Source organism: Trachurus japonicus, chromosome 15 (assembly GCF_045865225.1).
Source record: "Trachurus japonicus isolate A0001 chromosome 15, Traja_1.0".
Taxonomy (NCBI): domain Eukaryota; kingdom Metazoa; phylum Chordata; class Actinopteri; order Carangiformes; family Carangidae; genus Trachurus; species Trachurus japonicus.
In genome coordinates, this window is record NC_140921.1 from 29,528,053 (window position 1) to 29,548,763 (window position 20,711).

Below are 20,711 nucleotides of genomic sequence, written 5' to 3' on the forward strand. Positions count from 1 at the left end.
ATGTTCCTATCAGGATATACATTAAAATAAAATAAAAAACTGAAAAATGCATTTAAAAGGAAAAGAAAGAAATAAAATCGTAAAAGACAATATACTAGCTACTGCTGTAACATGTTATGTCAAAATGTCATAAGTAAAAGAAAAGAAAAGATTATGATAAAGATTTTTATTCTGTGGGTAATGGGGGCGGGACTAGATCAGCTTTTGCTTCTCCTGCTTTCCCTTTCGGCCATGTGTATTGTATTATTTGAACTAAGATGAAGTGTGATGATGATGATTTAATTGACATGCCCGAAATAAACAAATAAATAAATAAATAAGTATAGATAAATATAAATCATAAAAATATTAAAATCAAAAACAGAAAAATACATTTAAAAGAAATAGGACAGTAAAAGACAATAATATTATTGTGCAGTTTTTGTTATTAAAATCATTAATTTGATATATTGAATTTAGTTGAAAGCTGTAGACTTAAATGAATTGACAGTTTGAGCAGACCTCAGGTGTGCAGGCAGACTGCAGAATGCTGCTTCACTCACAATCTGAGGGTTAGGGTTAGGGTTGCTTCATATGGATTTAATAAATCAGATAATAAAACCATGTAGTGCTCTGTAGACGTACACTTTGAGTCACAGGAAGCCAGTGTAGTGATCGGAACAGGTGGTCCATTTTCTTGGTGTTTGTAAGGACTCTGGCAGCAGCATTCTGGATCTGTCAAATAGATTTTTTTTGTTTAGACCAGTAAGAAACCATTACAGTAATCCACATTACAGTAATCCAATCTACTGAAAATGAATGCATGAACAAGTTTTTCCCTGTCCTGTATAGACAGAAAACCCTTCATTCTTGGGGGTGTGATTCTCTCTGAGTTGCAGTTTGACCTGGTTCATTGTCACAGTGCTTATTTTGTGTGTTAGCGTAGAATAACACAGCTGTGTGCTTGTGTGTGTGTCTGTGTGTGTTTCCTGCAGGCTCCAGTGCGTTCTCCGGAGCAGTTCAAAGCTCTGGGGCTCAGCGCTCCGTCTGGAGTTCTGCTGGCCGGACCTCCAGGATGTGGGAAAACGCTGCTGGCTAAGGTTCCTGTCCACAGTCACACCATCACCATCATGTCTGTTAGACACATCTGTTTGAACAGTTCTGATGCCTTTTATATGATTTACAGTGTCTAGTGTTTGAAAATGGTTGGGATGTTTTTGCCGAGCTTAGCATAAATACTAGGAGCAGATGGACACAACTAGCCTAAACCACAGCCACATCCATGCTGAGTCCTCCCTACAGGAGACAGTCACTCTTTCATGGTTAAAGGTAGAGTCTGGAGTTTTATTCGTTGCACTTTGTAAACAAAGCATTCAGACTAAGGAAAGGAAATACAGTCCGAGTGAAGCGCTGGAACCGTGGGCCAATAGGAGCCTCCAGTGTTATGTTGTAAGGAGCAGGAGGGCCGTTGTGGTGAGCTGGGAAGACGGTGTTAGCTAACCTCTACCACTAGCCCAAGTTAGCATCGAGCCAGCTCACCACAACGGCCCTTATACTTGTTACCAGTCGAAGGCTTTAATTGTCAGTGACGTCTGGGTATCCATAGCAGACATGCTAGCAACATGCTAGCAACATCCAGGACAGCTAGCGGGGCTAGCAGCCCTGAGCCTCCTACTCTGCTGCACGTAGCTTCACCTGAGCTCCGTCATTGGCTGGAGAGAAACACAGACTCTCTCGCTCTCCACCCAGAAACGTCCACGTGCACAACAAAACAAAGCAAAAGCAAAAGACCAAAATACAGGCGGGGGGGGGGGGGCTGCAGACACAGCCCCCACCACACAGGACCAGAAGCCCATAGGTGATGATCAAGACAGATTTCATTTGTATAAGTCTAGCTTTTATTTTTGGGGCAAAAAACTCCAGACTCAACCTTTAAAGGGATAGTTCAGCTTTTTTGAAGTGGGGATGTTTGAGGTACAAATGGTGATTAAGTATAGTATCTGCAGTAGAAAGGTCTCTGGCTCCGCCTCTTCCACACACCACTGATCCAAACAGCTGATAGGTGGAGTGATACAGCGCGTCGCAGAGCCTGCCTATGTGGAGGAATACTGAGTGAGTTGGTTAGTTCCAGTTAAACTAACTTTTTTTCCAACCAGCTGATGTGTTGTAAATTTTTACTTTAGATGGTACTCGTGAACTGGTGTATTATTTTGAGACGGGACTTGTCCTCCATTCACAACAGTGTATTAGATGTGTCTCGGTGCAGCACGATGCACCGGTGTTCCTCAGAGACCTTTCTACTACAGATATTATACTTAAAGGCCAACATGTCAACTGACTGTCTCTCCAAAGAGAGGGAAGCTCCTCGTCGTCCCGCTGTGTCTCACTCTTGTCTCACTGTCGTCCCCTGACAGGCGGTGGCCAATGAGTCCGGCCTCAACTTCATCTCAGTCAAAGGACCGGAGCTGCTCAACATGGTGAGTCACATGATGCAGTGGAGGCAGGATGTGTCGCCGTGGAGATGGGTCATAGAGTCAGTGGCTTGCACTGACAGACGTGTGTGTGTGTGTGTATGTGTGTGTGTGCAGTATGTGGGAGAGAGTGAGCGAGCTGTCAGACAGGTCTTCCAGAGAGGACGCAACTCGGCTCCGTGTGTCATCTTCTTCGATGAGATCGACGCTCTGTGTCCGCGCCGCTCAGGCCACGAGGTGAGAATCCATCAGCTTCATACAGAGTGTAGACAGTGTGACAGGCCATAATAATATGTAGGATGTCAGCCAGGTCACATCATCACACCAGCAGGACAGGCAGATCACTGACGGTTGGAGAAAACTGATGTGTGATAATGACAGCAGAGACAGTCAGTGTTGTTGATCAGTAGCTCATGTCAAAACAAAACACAACACTAGATACAGAATGGATTTCCTATCAGTCTAACACTGTTCTTCCTATAACAGTACAATGATCACAACAAACTGTATTAAGCAAAGAAAGAGTTATTTCTGTGGCAGCAGTGAAACCAGAACCAGATGTTTACCTGCTGTTAACATCTGTCTCAGTTGATCTGATCACTATCTGATCTAAAGACAGTAAAGTAAACTTTATTGTCCTTTTATTGTACAGCGCTACAGTCCGTTGCTTCAAAATGTGTAAAAAGACATTATCACATAAAAAAACATTGTCCCTAAAAACAGAAAATAACAATCAAAACATAAACATCATCACATAAAAGTATCCACACTGACACACAAGATGCTGGTTTAGAAAGGTATGAAAAGTGAAAAGTTAAATTGCTCATTGCTCTATTGCACTAGAGTTTATTCTCGTTCAACAGCTTAATGGAGGCTGGAACAAAGGATGACTTAAAGGGTAATTGCCGTTTTTTACAATCTGGACTTTATTTCTAGCATAAAATGCGATCATTTACTCACCCAGATAACTTCATAATATCATCCAGGTCAGAGGTCAGTAGGTCAACCTACAGACCCCGGATGTTGATAACAGGTCAGCCCGGACTCAGAGGGGAATAGCACTAGCCTATCAGAACTAAATATTGGTGAAATGAATGAGTTTCTCTGCAGATAATGTGTTATTTAGAGGCTGCATTCTGCTGCCCTGTAGACTCGCATTATATGGATATACGCGGCTCTCGACTGGAGCTCATTTTGTCAGAACGACTTGTAATGACACCAAAGTTATCTGGGGGGGTAAATGATTGTATTTTATGCTAGAAATAAGGTCCAGATTGTAAAAAATGGCAATTCCCCTTTAAAGCAGTTTGTTCTATTTTTTGGAATTCAGTGTGTTGAGTCAGATGAGATTTTTGTGGCTTGTTTAACTGCTTCATTGATGTAGAAGTTCTCTATGGGCTCATCATTTTTCATGCCAGTTATCTTCATTGCCATCTTGTGCCTGCTGGCCAGCGTGTTCTCCAGCTTTACTGTGAGATTACCAAACCAGCAGTGATTCCATATCTGATTCCATTCAACCATTCAGAACACATTAAAGATCTGCTTACTCACACACAGTCAGAGCTGGTCTGGACCACATGTGGTCACATTCCTTTAGCAGTGTCAGCACTAATGCCTCCAGACCACAATGAAGGACCAACTGCTCTACTGATGTTCCTGGGGACAGACAGATGCATGTGTGTATGAACTGTGTGTGTGTGTGTGTGTGTGTGTGTGTGTGTGTTCAGTCAGGAGCCAGTGTGCGGGTGGTCAACCAGCTGCTGACGGAGATGGACGGCCTGGAGACTCGACGACAGGTCTTCATCATGGCTGCCACCAACAGGCCAGGTAGATGGTGATCTACAGCAACATCTGGATCTTTATCGTCTAGGAAACCACTGCATCAGACTGATGACTGACTGCTGCTGTCTGCTCTCTCTCAGATATCATTGACCCCGCCATACTGAGGCCAGGCCGACTAGATAAAACCTTGTACGTGGGTCTGCCGCCTCCAGCTGATCGCCACGCCATCCTGCTCACTATCACCAAGGTAACACATTAACCCTCCATCGTATACGATGACAGGGGTAATTGTTTTACTCGTTCGTGTTATCAGCGAATGATAGCGACATAATTCTTTTAAAAAAAAAATTTCAACTTTTTATTGGTTTCCATCAGAAAACATAAAAACAAGACAAGAGCAGAAAGAGCTCAACAACAACAAGGCAACAAAAAAAAAAATATATATATATATATATAAATAAATGATAGGGCTGTCAGAGTTAACGCGTTAATCGCGATGAGATTAATTAAAAAAATTAACGCGATTAATTTTTTTAATCGCGGCCCATTTTGTCCTCTGTCTGCTGGACTGGAGGACTGGAGTGTGGGACCTCCAGTCCAGTAGGTGGCGGTAAGGCACCTTCAAGTTGGTTGCTACACAAATATACACAGTCTAACATATATCCACAGCTCCATCCATTGATTTTTTGACGGCTTTGTTGTAAACAAATGCACATGGCCATGTATTGATTTTTTGACGGCTTCGTTGTCAACAAATGCACGTGGCCAGGCAGAGGCGTAGCAAAGTAAAGGGCAATTTCCACTGGATGCAATTCGTTTCAATTCTGTGTGAGTTTCATGCATCATGTGTTATGATTAGGTAGGCCTACTAGGTCTGGTCTAAAAGTTATTTGTCTAGAGATTATAACACTTTGGAGGGTTGAAAGTCCAAAGCCCATATATAATATTTTTAATAGAGATTAATCGCGAGTTAACTATGGAAAAAATGCGATTAATCGCGATTAGAAAAATTAATCGTTTGACAGCCCTAATAAATGAAAATAAATAAATACAAAACAAACACAAGACAAGAAAAAAAGAAAAAAGAAAAAAAAGGAAAAGACACCCCCCCCTCACCCCCCACCCCAGGCAGCAAGGTCACATCAATACAAGGACAGGCTCAGAACATCAGACTATGCTTGGACAGTGTAACAATAACATTAATTAGAGTAAAGAAGTAATAATTAGGAAAAGGTAGAATAAAGAAAAGAAAAGAAAAAAAAAGTTCTTAATTTTTTCTATTGAAGAATAGAATAGAATAGAATAGAATAGAAAGTAATTCTTTTTTAATTGAAAGCGGGACAAAGAGTCTGTAGGTGTGTCTGTAGATCACCCAGAAGCAGAGTAGTAGTAGTAGTAGTAGTGTCCAATAGGAGACTCCTGTCCCATCACAGGATGGACCAAAGTCCTACAGGAGACCTGAGCGTCTTCACACCATGTGTCCAAGAGTGTTCATTTACATCCAGATGGTTGCTCTGTTGCCTGGTATGATCGCGAGTATCGGAAAATCAGACGTAAATGCAATAAATAATGCATAGATTACCATTTACGCATTTTACACAAGCTAAGACCAAGACATGGGATCATATCATATGGAAGGAGAAAGTTTGTTCACTGCAGGAAACAAGACAAAAAGCCTGTGAACACAATGGAAATGTTTTTATGCCAGGCTTTTTTTTTTGTGAAGAACTCTTTTATTGGCATCATAATTTCACACAACAAGGTCAGATATTTCAAACAGTACAAACATTTTAACACACCCCTCCCCTCTCGGTCTAATGTCTTACACTCCCAGTGGGGCATTTTTGTAAATAATGTAAGTAATAGAATATATTATTATTAAAAAAAAAAAGAAAAAGAAGAAGCGCTCTAACTACGATACAAATATTATTTTGTATCATAGTTAGAGCGCTTATTCTTTTTCCTCTAATCCCCAAGACCTCAAAGAACAGTTATATAGTGTCTACAAAATAAGTTTATTATAATCTTCTGTGTGTTTCCAACAAATATGTGTGAACTGTATGTGTTCAGTTTTTTTTATTTTCCTTTCTTTTTCTGATCATAGAGCTTTTTCTACATTCTTATGACACCACTACAGAATGAATATTCTGAACGCCCAGGGCTGAGGTTTAACAAGCATTAATACACAAAGAGACTAGGCGAGAGAAATTCAGAGGAAAATGCCAGAGACTCTGAAGGGTTAAAGGGCAACTTCGGTTTTTTTCAACCTGGGCCCTGTTTTCATATGTTTTTCTGTATATGTGAGTGATGGATAATACTTTTATTGAGGTGGCTGCAGTATTGAGCCGGGCAGGCAGCCTGCAGCCCAGCTAACGCTCTTCAACCGGGCAAGTGGCTCCCGTCAAAGTTCGCCCTATCCACCACTTTATTTTCCCATGATCCATTGCGTCACACCACAACGGAAGTCGGTTTTCAACCCCGTAGTAGCATTCTAGCGAGCGGCTAACTGGTAGCGTTAGCCACCGGTGTAGGCACCACATGTGGGGGCTCCGGGCTGCCAAAACCGCCCTGACTAATCTGATGTTTGTTAAGTCTATAAAATGAATTATTGAACAAACACCACCACTTCTGTGTGCACGCCTCTGCAACTAGTCATGGTTATCGTAGCCGTTAGCTTTGCTGCTGCTAACAGCTAACAGCAGCAGCAAACCAACAGCAGGACGTCAGCTGTTAAAACCCTCCCGTTGTGGGACACAACATGAAACTACTCCAGTTAGCTCAGTCATGTTGTAACAAAGATATCTGCTGGAAAAAATATTTTTTTCATGGGCTGTTTATTGAGTTATTTAAGACACTGCTAACGGCTAACGGTTAGCCCAGCTAACGTTAATCTAAAATGTAATGAATGGAGTGTCATGGCGACACCCAGCGTCGTTCTCCGGAAAGTGGTGGATAAACCTGCATTTTTTTCTCACTGACAGGCTCAGATAGTTACAGTGAGTGTCTGACAACATACTAGAAAGGAGAAATGAACGTAATAGTCTACCTTTAGCACGTCTCTTCTTCTTCTGACTGGCAGTAGTCATCCCCGGTCAAAGTGGTCGGATCCTGTGGTCGGCACGGCGACGGCGCAGTGCATCGACAGGAGTGTTAGCATCCATTTAGCACAGCTAACTGTTAGCCCTAACTTGTGAAAGCTCTGTGAAAGCTGCGCTAAGAGCAGCCCAGCATTTTGTTGCTACAATTTGTAAATTCTCCGGTCGTCTCTCTTCACCTCAGTCAGGTAACAGTATTCCCCACCGGTGTTTTGCCGCAAGTTATTGCGAGATTTCAGAACGAGATTTCTGGTGGTGAGATTTGGACACAGATCACAACAAACAGCGACCTCCAGCCAGAGCGATAGATATACGTAACTATACATATCTATGGCTCTGGATATAATATCTATGGCTCTGCCTCCAGCTAAAGGTAGACTATTACGTTCATTTCTCTTTTCTAGTATGTTGTCAGACACTCATTGTAACTATCTGAGCCTGTCAGTTTGAAAAAAATGCCCGTTGTTTTTAGGGCGAACTTTGACGAGAGCCACTTGCCCGGTTGAAGAGTGTTAGCTGGGCTGCAGGCTGCCTGCCCGGCTCAATACTGTAGCCACCTCAATGAAAGTATTATCCATCACTCACATATACAGAAAAACATATGAAAACAGGCCCCAGGTTGAAAAAAAACGAAGTTGCCCTTGCCGGGGGTCCGGCTGGCAACGGATTTTCATATAATGGCGGCGGATAGTGTTCACTTATGAATCGTCCAAAACACACACTATGAAACATCCAGATACCTCCATACTGCTGGTCTGTACTGACCCAAGTGTCCTGAAGCTGCAACATGAAAAATTTCTTTGTAAAAAATGAATTAGATCTCTGTTTTCAGCAAGGGGGCAGTTGTCGGTCTGAGGAGTGAAGCTCACTTCCGTGTTCAAAAAACTGCAATCCCCTCGGCTGTCGCTGGGGGCTGGCTCCAGAAGGGAGCAACTCCAATTGAGCCCCATGTTAAAATAGCCGATTTTACAGCTTAAAAAAACATATTTACAGCCTGGTACATTTTAATTTTTTGGTCTCAACCGATAGTTTCTACCCCCGCACAAACTCTGAGGGGGGTGAATTTTTTTAAAACTCTACCGTTTTACTATTATTAGGTTTAAAGTTCTGGCCAATTAGGGCGCAGAACCGTTGACTGACAGGTCCGGAGACCGCTGCTACGAGGCCAGTGGGCGGGCTCTCGGCCGGCCAACGGCCGCACCGCTCCAAATATGGCAAGTAGAATCCAACATGGCGCGGCTCAAACCCCCGTAGTAGCGGCACAAAACAGACTCCCCCAAACCAATGGGTGACGTCACGGTGCTACGTCCATTCTTTTTACAGTCTATGGTTTTCAGCCTTGTTGTAGCAGTAGCTCCCAGTGGCTCTGTTGATGTTTGTGCGCATGCGCGACATTTGCTGCCAGATGTTCTTCGTGCTTACATCATACATCCAATGATTTACAACGACGAACAAAGTCAAATAATGTCTCATCTTATTTAGGCAGGACTCAGGAGTTAGGGTGTGTTTTATTGTGTGTGTCTATATTTTATTCATATCTAAAATCCTTTTGGCCAGGACACCCTTGGAAAATAGATTGTTAATCTCAGTGGATCTCTTTCTGAATAAATAAAGGTTAGATGAATAAAAAATAAATAAAATGAAGCCTCACCATCATGTTGAGCTAAATCAACAGAGGACTTGTGTCTTTTGTGATTTTGTCAGATGATGTTGGAGTTACAAAATCAGGATTTTACCCTCAGGTGGTTCAGACATGTCCCAGATTCTGACCTAGTCTTGTTATTTATCAAAAGATGAATAGAAACATGATCCAAAGTTCAGTAAAAATCAGATCAGTGTTTGCTGTGACTATCCTTCACCTTTTTAAACCAGCACATTTAACACAAGACAGGTGCAATAAAGAGAAGCAGGCCTTTTACAAAAGCCCATTCTTTACATTTGGTAAAAAACAAAAGTCTCCAGTGACTAACAGTAGCTGGATGTTGATGATGTCACAGGGAGGGAGCAGACCTCAGCTGGAGCAGGACGTCAGTCTGGAGGAGATCGCCTTGGACCAGCGCTGTGACTGCTTCACGTACGTCCACACACTCTGTCCTGCTTCACCTCTACACCTGTCCTTCACACGCTTCTCCATACAGGGTCTAAGTGTGTGTGTGTGTGTGTGTGTGTGTGTGTGTTCCAGTGGTGCTGACCTGACTGCGTTAGTGAGGGAAGCATCTGTCAACGCCCTCAGGTCCTTCCTCAAGTCCCAGAATTCCTCAACTGCTTCCTCAGGTAACTCGACTCCACCTCAGTAAAGCTGTTAAGTAGTTTGAAGGTGTTAAAAGACGGAGATGTGAGGTCACATGGGTCTGGTTGCCATGGTTTCACTTCACTGTGGAGCTCTGCTGGTGTCGGTGTTCATCTACCAAATAACAGGAGTGTTTGTTGGTGAGCTGATCAGATTAAAGGTCACTGTGACCTCACAAAACTCACTTTTTGTCCATGATTCACAAGTTCATTTGCCAATTATGACACAACTTAAAGGTCCAGTGTGTAATAATTGTCAAGGTGTATTGACAAAATCTGAATATAGCCTACTATCCATGAATATATTTGTATAAGTGTATAATCGCTATAAAATAAAATTAGTTTGGTTTTTCGTAGCTTTATAATTATTATTTTATACATAGCAAGGGTGTCGCTATCTTGGCCGCCATGTTTGTATGGCAGCCCGAATGGAAAATCCATCCAGTCAGAAAGCAGAGGAGGAAATAAATAATTCCCTGTGATATAACTGAAGTCATTAGGAACAAGCCAGAACAGCCAATAATATCAGAACCCAAATATTCCTGCTGACTATCAGATCTGAATATAGAATAAAATTCAACAGAATATAATAGTAGTAAATGCTACATAAGGACAATCTGCAGCTGCACAGTGTACATATATAGTTATGTACAATCTAGTGACAGATATAGAGTGAAACATTCTGTACAGAATATAATAGTAGTAATATTTTCACAAATACATATATTTAAATATATATTACCAACAGTCTATCTGTACAGATTTGAGCATTTCTTGTTTATATTGTCATACGCTCCTGCTGGAATGTGTATATTTGCTTATTTATCTTTTCTTCTTACATATTTTCTTACAAATTCTGCTTTCTTTTTTTATTGATATATATATATAATAAAAAACCTACAGGTGTTTGTTTTGCTCTATATTTCTTCACTGCCGCTGCAACCCAGTAAATTTTCACACCATGGGACGAATGAAGGAATATTTGAACCTACTGTATCTTATCGACTTATCTTATCTGCTAAAAGAGGAATGTTTGGTTGTAAGTGGCACAAAGACGTGTTAATATCAGCGGTGACGGTGACACTGAAGAGCAGCTCCTGTGTTTACATTTCAAACAACATTGTTGAACAGCGTGTGTGTGGTGCTGAGGAGACGTGACTGAATGTGACTGAAGCTCCTTGTGGTTTCTCACAGGTCACAGCAGCTGCTCTGGATCTGTCGCCGACATCAGAGTCAGCAAAGACAACTTTGAGGAGGCGTTCAAGAAAGTTCGCCCGTCTGTGTCCAAAAAGGTGAGAAAGTGTAAATAACACATCAGTTGTTGTTTTGTTTAGGTTCTTTATATATATACGTATGTGTGTATATAGTATATACAGTATATATGTACATATATATATTTTGTTTCTTGTGCCTTGTGTTGAACATGGCACAAGAGAGGAGAGGAAACAAAGGTATTTTGTGACCAGCTGCTGTTGAGGTGTTTTCTTTGACCTTGTTTTGAGCGTGTCGTTCATTCCTGTTTGAATCAGCTGACAGATTCATTATATTTAGAAAAAAGTAGGAAATCAAATAAGAATAACAGAGTGAATGATTGAATATTAGATATAAGAAATTCTATTTTTTTCCTCCACATCACAAATGTGATTCTTTGAAAACTTCTTTCTACAAAAGCATAAAAAAAGGAGTCGCTGGAGTCCCAACACTTTAGAAATGGCTTTGCAACACTTTCCAGACTGATAGATGTCAATGGTTTTGTTTGTTTTTTCATCTGTTCTTGAATTTCTTGAGTTGGCAGCATGAAATGTTGCTTTTTGAGATCTTTTTGAGACAGGTTCTGGATTCAACAGGTCTGGCAGTGATCAGGCCTGAGTATGGAGAGTGAAATTGAACTCAGCTTTCCAGAAAAATTATTAAAATTTATCACAGTTAGTTCATGGTTTAACAAGGGGGGCAATTACTTCTTCACATAGAGTCGGGTAGGTTTGGAGAGCTTTTTTCCCTTAATTAATGAAATCATTTCAACATTTAATCTGTAGGAATTCCCCCCATCTAGCAGTGCGGTTGCAGATCTGAACGTATTCTTGATGTTGCATTCAGGTGAAATGGGGCAGACGTCAGACAGACAACAGACACTGCATGTAACAGGATAAACAAGCGTCTATGTAAACAAGTGGTCCGCCAGCACTCTGACTTCAGTGAAATACGTATTTATAAAAGCAATATTTGATTTTTGCTAATAAAAAGCCAAATAAGTTACATACTGGGGCTTTAAAGGGACAGTGAGGAGTTTTGGAAAGCAAAGTGTTTTCATACTACATTTACCATGAGCCTCTGCGCGCACCGTGAAATTCTTGGACCGGCGCAAGACAGACGTCTAAAGGCCCTTTCACACCGCGGACGTAATGAATAAACGACACGAAATTGCGAAATATTCGCGGCCAAATATTTCGCATCAAAACCATACACACCGGCGGCGACGCGAATATGCGACAGATGCGACAATTAGATTCCAAAGTTTCGCTTTGCGACGGGAGGTTCTTCGCCTCCACGTCACGTCTTTAATCTGTTAATTATCCCTCATGTATTCGCTACGTTATGCCGCTGTCGTCTTGTTACCAACTCTACTCAACACAGCAGCTCACTGTCTGATCACTGATCAATATCTGATATGAACACACTATTGCTATTTCTCCTCCTCCTCTCCTCTTTCCACTTACCCCCCCTCCTCCTCCTCTTCCTCTCCTCCTCTTCCTCTCTCCTCCGAGCCACAGGTTATTTATTGTTTACATTAGCGGCCAAGCGTGTGTGTGTGTGTGTGTGTGTTGTGTTGTGTGTGTGTGTGTGTGTGTGTGTGTGTGTGTGTGTGTGTGTGGTGTGTGTGGTGTGTGTGTGTGTGTGTGTGTGTGTGTGTGTGTGTGTGTGTGTGTGTGTGTGTGTGTGTGTGTGTGTGTGTGTGTGTGTGCCCAGAGAGACGGCAGGTGGAGGCTGACTGGCAGAGATCAGAGCAAAGACGGTGAACAACTTATTTTTCCTGTGAGAGACTGTGGCGGCCCGAGACTGTGCGGCCACCGTCTGTTATGGGAAACAGCTGTGTGTGTTCTGACGTGGGGCTGTGACGTACCTCCTTTTCACGGCACATGATTGGTTGATGCGTTTATTCGCGGGGCGAAAGCTCAGAAAAATCGACCGCACGACGAAAAAAAATTATGTCGCATTTTCGCCGCGACACATTCGCGGTCGGTGTGAAAGGATCCGTGATGAAAACCGGGGTTCGAAAAAAAATATTGATGCGCGAATTATTCGCGCGAAAAATACGTCTCCGGTGTGAAAGGGCCTTTACCAAGAATGTTTTCAATCATCAAGAATTAAAGTCAGGACTTCCGGTGCGGTGCTACAACAAGATGGTCGCATAACAGCGAGCTCCTGCAAGTCGGTTTGGACAAAGTACCTCCTATCAATATAAATAGCGCTGATACCGTTTCAATTTAAGTATGGACGGAGGGAGAAAGCTAAGGAGTCAGATGATGAACAAGAATGAGAGTGATTCTCAACAAAACCCAGAAGTGACCGAGTCTACTGAGCACGAGGAAAACGACGACGACAACGGAGAAACAATGCTAGGTGAAGCTAGCACTGACCAGAACGCTCTGCTTCAAGCTCTAACAATGCTTCATACAGAGTTAAAAGACTTTAAACAAGGAATGAGACGAGACCTGGACGAATTTAAAAACGACGTCAAGAAAGTTTTGAAAGACGACCTCGCGGAGTTTAAAGGTGAAGTTTTGCAGGAGCTCCAGAGCCAAAATGCTAACATAGCTGAGGCACAAACCCGAATAGCTGATGTGGAGTCGGCCTGCTTGGAGATGAAAGAAACGCTACTGGCGGTGGTGAAAGAAAACACGCAGATGCGGGACAAAGTTGTCGATCTGGAGAGTCGTTCAAGAAGAAATAACATCAGAATTTACGGGGTGCCAGAAGAAAAAGAAGGAAGATCTGTCATTGAGTTTGTTAACGAGTTGTTTAAACGCCACCTGGCCCTGCCGGAGGGACTCGAGCTCCGTGTCCAGCGGGCACACAGAGCATTGATCCCAAAGCCAGCTGCTGCCGCTTCCCCGAGATCAATAATTGTTAACTTTTTGGAGTTTCACGTTAAAGAGTTGGTCCTAAGGAAAGCGTGGCAACAGAAGATTGAGATTAACGGCAAAAGACTTTACTTTGATAACGACTACGCGACAGACGTCATGGAGAGGCGCAAGACATACGGACCCATCAAAGCAGCTCTGAGGGAGAAGGGGATCCGGTACCAGACGCCCTACACGAAGATGCGGGTGCACTGGGACTCCGGTCTGGTGATATACAGCACAGCGGAGGAGGCAGCACGGGACCTGAACCGACGCGGAATCAGGGTGAAGGTGATGACCAAAGTAAACACCGCCGCGGCCGCGGAGGAGCGTCTGAACGCAGCGATGCCATGGAAACGCACCACCAGCACTTCTGACAGCGCAGCTCTACGTGCGAGGGAGAGGCTGACGGAGTTTAGACGAGACACAGACCAAGGGAACCACAATGGATGAAAAGATATAGACTACGTCGCCGGGTGAACCCAAACATCATTATTATTTTCTACTTCAAAAGGATATTTACTTTTGTAATATAGAGTGTTAGTACACACACATCTGGGGCATATTATATAATGACTCACGACTTAAGTTTATAGATCAGTAAAACCGATAAGAGGGAGTGTTTTGTAGCAAGCACTAAATGTTGGACAATTCTAGTATCTGTGGGTTTTTTCTCACAACTAGGGAGGGCCCCTACCACAGTGAGGCACTAAACCCTCCTCCCACCAACAGGGACCACAAGGGATGGATAAGTACATCTCCTTTTTGGAAGCCACTTTGTTCAGTGTTCAACTGTTGTTCCTTGATTATGTTTTCTATGTTCAGAGTTGGATTGCCGCACAAACTCATTAGAAATGATAGAGTATAATACTAAAATACTGTCGTTGAATATTAATGGTTTAAATAATCCTGTGAAACGTCAGAAGGTGATGACAAAATTAAAGAAGGATAAATCACAGATTATTTTTCTACAAGAAACGCACCTGTCTAGTCTGGAAAGTGAAAAGCTTAAAAGGTTTGGCTATACCAACTCATTTCATAGTTCATTCCGCCATGGATGTAGAAGAGGTGTGATCATACTTATCCCCAACACAGTGAAATTTGAATGTATCAAAAAAATTAGCGATAAAGAAGGGAGATTTATTATTGTGAAGGGAAAACTGGAAAACGAAATGGTGACACTGGTAAACGTATATGCTCCACCTAATAGTGCAAAACAATTCTTTAAAACCTTATTTGATACCATGATTTTAGAAATGGATGGAGTATTAATATGTGGTGGTGACTTTAATATTGTGATGAATAGTAATCTAGACACGACAAACAAGAATAAACATACCAACCATGTTACGAGAATGGTCAAGAGAACACTTAAAGAATTCGGGATAGTTGATACATGGAGGGAGTTACATCCTTCGAAGAGAGACTACACACACTATTCACCCCCTAACAACAGCTATGCTAGAATCGATTACTTCTTTATGAATAAGATTGATTTATATAGGGTAAAGAAGTGTGAAATCCAACAAGCAGATGTATCTGATCACTGTGCGGTTCATCTTGAAGTCAATTTGAAAGTGCAGGAGAAGAATACGTTATGGAGGCTAAACGTGGGAATACTAAATAACAAGTCAAGTGTGGAGGAACTAAAGAAAGACATCATAACCTATCAAAATGAAAATGATAATGGAGAGGTTACCCCTGTTATTTTATGGGACGCTCTTAAAGCAGTTATAAGGGGAAAACTGGTTGCTAAGACGGCAGCAATTAAAAAAAACAGAGAGGAGGACTATAAAAAGGAAAAGGAGAAGCTGTTTATAACTGAACAGCAACACAAAACTACACAGGACCCCTCATTGCTTCCAAAAATTAAGGAAATTAGGAATAATATAGATAAAATACTAACCACAGAAATTGAAAAGAAGACAAGATTTCTAAAACAATCCTATTATGAAGTGGGACCAAGGGCAACCAAATTACTGGCAAAACGATTAAAAAAACAGCAAGCAGATCGGACAATTCACAAGATAAGGGATACAAGTACGAATCAAATAATTTATGACCCCAAAGAGATTGCAACTCAGTTTATGAACTATTATAGAGACTTGTACAGCCAGCCTCCCTCTGCTGACCTCGACCAAATGAAAGCTTTTCTTGAGAAACTGGACTTACCATCAATTGGAAAAAATCAAAATGACCATCTGACTTCACCCATCACAAAAGCAGAGATAGAGAAAGCAATAAACAAACTAAAAACAAATAAATCTCCCGGCAGTGACGGTCTACCATCCGAATGGTATAAAAAATTTAATGTACAGCTTGTACCTCTACTCGAAAAATCATTCAACTATACACTTGAATACGGTGAAATGCCCCCTTCCTGGAAAGAAGCTGTAATATCAGTGATCCCCAAGAAAAACAACAGTGAGACTTGTTCAGACTATAGACCCATATCACTACTCAATGTTGATTATAAATTGTACACTTCAATCATTTCCAAAAGGTATGAATACTTTATCAGTGACATTATCGATGAAGACCAGACGGGCTTTATTAAGGGACGTCAAGCCCAAGATAACATAAGGAGAACTTTACATATTATCAACCATATTCTAAAAAAGGAAAAATGTGCAGCCTTAATAAGCCTTGACGCAGAAAAGGCTTTCGATAGCGTAAATTGGACTTTTTTATATCAGGTACTTGAGGAATTTGGACTTAATGACAAAGCAGTCAGATGTATTAAAACACTTTACCAAAACCCGACCGCAAGGATAAGAATAAACGGCAGTCTGACTGAGAGCATAACTTTAGGACGATCTACTAGACAGGGCTGCTGTCTCTCTCCAACCTTGTTTGCAATTTTCATAGAGCCCCTGGCACAAGCAATCAGGCAAAATAGAGATCTTAAAGGAATAGAGGTCGGGGGAGAGGAACATACCATTGGACTTTTTGCTGATGATGTGGTCTGTTTTTTAGAGGACCCAGACACATGCATCCCCATACTAATAAACCAACTAGAGATGTTTGGCTTTTGTTCTGGATACAAGCTTAACTTGACCAAAACACAGATTCTAACTTTCAACTACTCCCCATCCAAAATTATACAACAAAAACATAATCTGAACTGGAGAGCAACAAAAATGAAATATCTTGGGGTCACTTTAACACAAAACATTGATGATCTATATGAAGTTAATTATGCCAAACTGGATAAGGAAATTAAGAGCGACTTGGACAGGTGGGCTATCCTTCCATTAGACATTGGTTCACGAATAGAGACCATAAAAATGAGTGTTCTACCCCGACTTCTTTACCTCTTTCAGTCACTACCCATTGAGATACCCGAAAAACAATTCAGACTGTGGGACAAAATCATTTCAAGGTTTATATGGAATGGTCACAGACCGAGAATCAAATTTGAAACATTACAGATTGGAAAGGATAAGGGGGGTTTGGCACTGCCAAACCTCAAGGGATATTTTCATGCTGCACAAATTAGACATGTAATTTGTTGGTGTGACAAAGATTATGTAGCCAAATGGAAGAATTTAGAAAAATTGGTACAAGGAAGAGAAATTCAAAGTCTTATTGGAGACAAAGAAGAAGCAATGAGTGTAATTAAACAGATGAATACAGTCACTCAGTTCACGCTAAAATTATGGTTTAATCTGGTACGAAAATATAAACTAGAGAAAGAGCTCGGACTGCTTCGGTGGATAGCTTATGACAAGGGTTTTGTCCCTGGTTCTCTTGACCAAAGATTTAAACAATGGATTCCTAATGGATTAACAGCGATATGTACAGCAATCAAAAATGGGAATTTCATGAGCTTCCAGGAGATTAAACAAAAATATGATTTAAGTAACCAAGACCATTTCAGATATTTGCAGATAAGGAATTTTTTCAATAAAGAAATAAAAAACAGTGTAAATCTGGACAAAAATTCAATAATCAAAACCATAACTGAAGCCTACAACGGAAAGAAATTCAGAATAATCTCTACAATTTATGGGCATATAATGGAGGCAAGAGGGAATACGACGACATATGTTAAACTGAAGTGGCAGAGCGAGCTGGGTGTGAACATATCTGATGATGAATGGTCACATATATGGAAAACACAGCAGTCAACAACATCATCACGTGTTTGGAGATTACATTGCTGGAAAAATTTAATTCGATTTTTTATAACACCCAAAATTAGGAATAAACATACTAAATTACCACAGCCATGTTGGAGAAGCTGTGGAGATGTAAATGTGAACCATTCACATGTGTTCTGGCTCTGTCCTAAAATCACAAAATTCTGGGAAGATGTTCATTTGGTTATAGGCAGAATTTTGGGTTATGATGTATCCAAGTCTTGTACATTATTATATCTTGGTGTCATTACGGAAAATGTTGTGTTGAAAGATGATAGATACATATTGAAAATTATGTTAGTAGCCTGTAAAAAGGCAATCACAAGAAAATGGTACAAGACAGACCCACCGTCACAGGAAGATTGGCTGAAGGTTATGGACGAAATACATATTATGGAACAACTGACTTATAAAATAAGGACTCAAGAGGATCAATACTGCCGGAAGTGGGAGAAATGGACTGAATACATAAAAACGACAGGACAAGGACCATCACATTGACATTGAAAAATGATCAAACTGTAGAAGCATGGTGATCCAACATGTTCTTTTTCACATTTTATTTTTATTTTATTTTATTTTTATTTGTTTGTATTGTTGTTGTATAATGTTTATGCAATGCTAAAGAAAAACAATAAAAAGAAAGTGTCAAAAAAAAAAAAGAATTAAAGTCAGAGGTTGGAAGACGATCACATACCGTCGTAGTTCCCACCATAAACGGAGATTCGGCAGCGTTATTCTCATGACCCGCCGGGCAGCGTCCACGAAACCGAAAGTAAGGAAACGCTGGTCAGCTCGCGGCATTTCCACCATTAATAATAATAACAAAATAACGATAGAGACAAAACGATATATTTATCAAAAATGGAGCCATTAACAAGTGTGGGTAACGTAGATTCGTCCACATTAATGTGAGACTTTTTTATAACCAAATACAAACTCCTCGTTGTCCTTTAAGTGTGACAAATATGCAAATAAGTAAGAAATCAGGAAGGGGACACAGAGAGAGAGAGAGAGCAGTTTTATTGTCTGGAGTGAGTTATTAAATATCTAATAAATAATGAGTTGATGTTAATGAGACTGAAACTTTACCACTACTACATCAGCTCACTGTGATGGGATGGAAGCACATGTCTGTTGTTGTTGTGACTGTGTGAGCTGCAGATAAGGGCTGTTGACAGCTCAGCAGCCTCACATCACCGTCCCATCGTCTCCCTGCTGTCAAGTAGCCAGCAGAACCAGTCCAACCCGTCCCACACTGTCACATCAGTCCTCTACCCACAGGAATTAATGCTTTACACCACAGTCAACCCTAGCTACATGTATGTGTGTGTAGTAAGAGGTGATGGTGGCTCAGCTTCCTCTTCTGTGTGTGTGTGTGTGTGAAACCCAGCAGCGTGCAGTGACACTGTGTGTGTGTGTTCCCCGTGCAGGACCAGAAGACGTACGAGCAGCTCCGAGAGTCCCTGAGCAGATGAGCCGGACCAGAGCCGCCGTCCAGCAGCAGCTCTGCTCTCAACAACTTCATACGTCACACACACTTTCTACATGTCTTATTATGGAAGAGTCACAATGTTGTTTTCTGCTTTTGTTAATAAAAGTGCGAGTGGAGACGAAGGACAAACGCACCTGGCATGTTGTCTGGTGGTGGTATCAGTTATCAGAGCTGCACATCAGCCACTGTTCTGCTATCAGGCCGAGTGTGACGCCACCCGGCTCTCCATCAGCTCCTCGCCACCCAGCCTCCACTACTGATAGCTGGAGTGAATGTACACACTGCTGTTTATTACTGCTCTTTATCAGATGGATTGTTTACTACGGAAGAGGGTTAAGGCAACTGTAAAAAAGAAAAAGATAAGTGAATTCTAAAAAAAACAATCTGACTTTTTTTTATCAGAATTGTGAGTTTAAAGTCACAATTCTGATAAAAACAGACAGAATTCTGACTTTTTCTGAGTGAAAAAGTCAGAATTGGCCCTTATTAAGCTCTTTCGTAGTTTCTGTTCATTTTGTCATAGTCAACACCCAACATGCAACCCTCAAGGCTCAGTCAGACAACAACAAGCAGCATCACACACAGAATGAACCCATGTTATGAAATCAAGTCGGTGACAAAAGGAGCATAAAACCCACAGGTGTTTGTTTTGACATCAGAGCTGGGATGGCTGTAAAACCAAACACTGAGCTGTCTGGCTGGGTCTGATCTGACAGGGAACCAGCAGGTGGCAGGATTTGTTTCGACAATAACCAGGATCTCAGGTGAAGAAAACTAAACTCCTCAAAAAACGTTTGGAAGCATTATTCCAGTCAATCATTTCTTCCCTTTAATAATAATGGTGTTGTATTTTATATCATTAGAAAGCCTGATTAGTCACCTTTACAACGAGGTACAATGAGGTACAACCCCTGCAATATTTCCCTGTTGGTATTCACTCTTGTTCTGAGCTGCTTGGTGATTGGATGATTGCAGTCTCCCACAGTAATAAGGAACGACCAACACATATTGTCAATTTTTTCCCCACTTTATTCATTTGCCAGTCAGGGACCTCGGTCAGTAGTGTGTGGAAGCCACAGCAGCCTGGCTCCTCCTCATGATGCTCACCAGCCTGCTCACATTCTGCTGTGGGACCACATCCCATCCCTAAACTAGGGCTTCTTGAAGGTCAACCAGCATGGTGGTCACTAAGCTTTGCTGGTCACTTGAGCACGTGCAACACCCAAGCTGATCCCACAAGTGTTGAGTTGGGTTGAGGTCTGGACTCACGGCAGGTCGGTCAAACACCTGGCAGCACCTGAAGCTCAACATTGTATGGATCCTCCACATGCTACTGA

General features: G+C 41.6%; 1 protein-coding gene across 1 annotated transcript in view; it reads left to right on the forward strand.

The window, feature by feature from the left end:
- Window positions 1-19,504, forward strand: part of nvl (nuclear VCP like) — a 36,014-nt gene extending 16,510 nt beyond the window's left edge. The window contains exons 16-24 of the mRNA XM_085800944.1: window positions 975-1,079; window positions 2,394-2,456; window positions 2,568-2,687; window positions 4,178-4,277; window positions 4,373-4,479; window positions 9,325-9,401; window positions 9,510-9,601; window positions 10,811-10,908; window positions 19,313-19,504. Of these exons, the coding sequence (XP_085657070.1) occupies window positions 975-1,079; window positions 2,394-2,456; window positions 2,568-2,687; window positions 4,178-4,277; window positions 4,373-4,479; window positions 9,325-9,401; window positions 9,510-9,601; window positions 10,811-10,908; window positions 19,313-19,357 (807 nt within the window). The 3' untranslated portion in view covers window positions 19,358-19,504. The remainder of the gene's footprint in view (window positions 1-974; window positions 1,080-2,393; window positions 2,457-2,567; window positions 2,688-4,177; window positions 4,278-4,372; window positions 4,480-9,324; window positions 9,402-9,509; window positions 9,602-10,810; window positions 10,909-19,312) is intronic.
- Window positions 19,505-20,711: the final 1,207 nt, after the last annotated feature.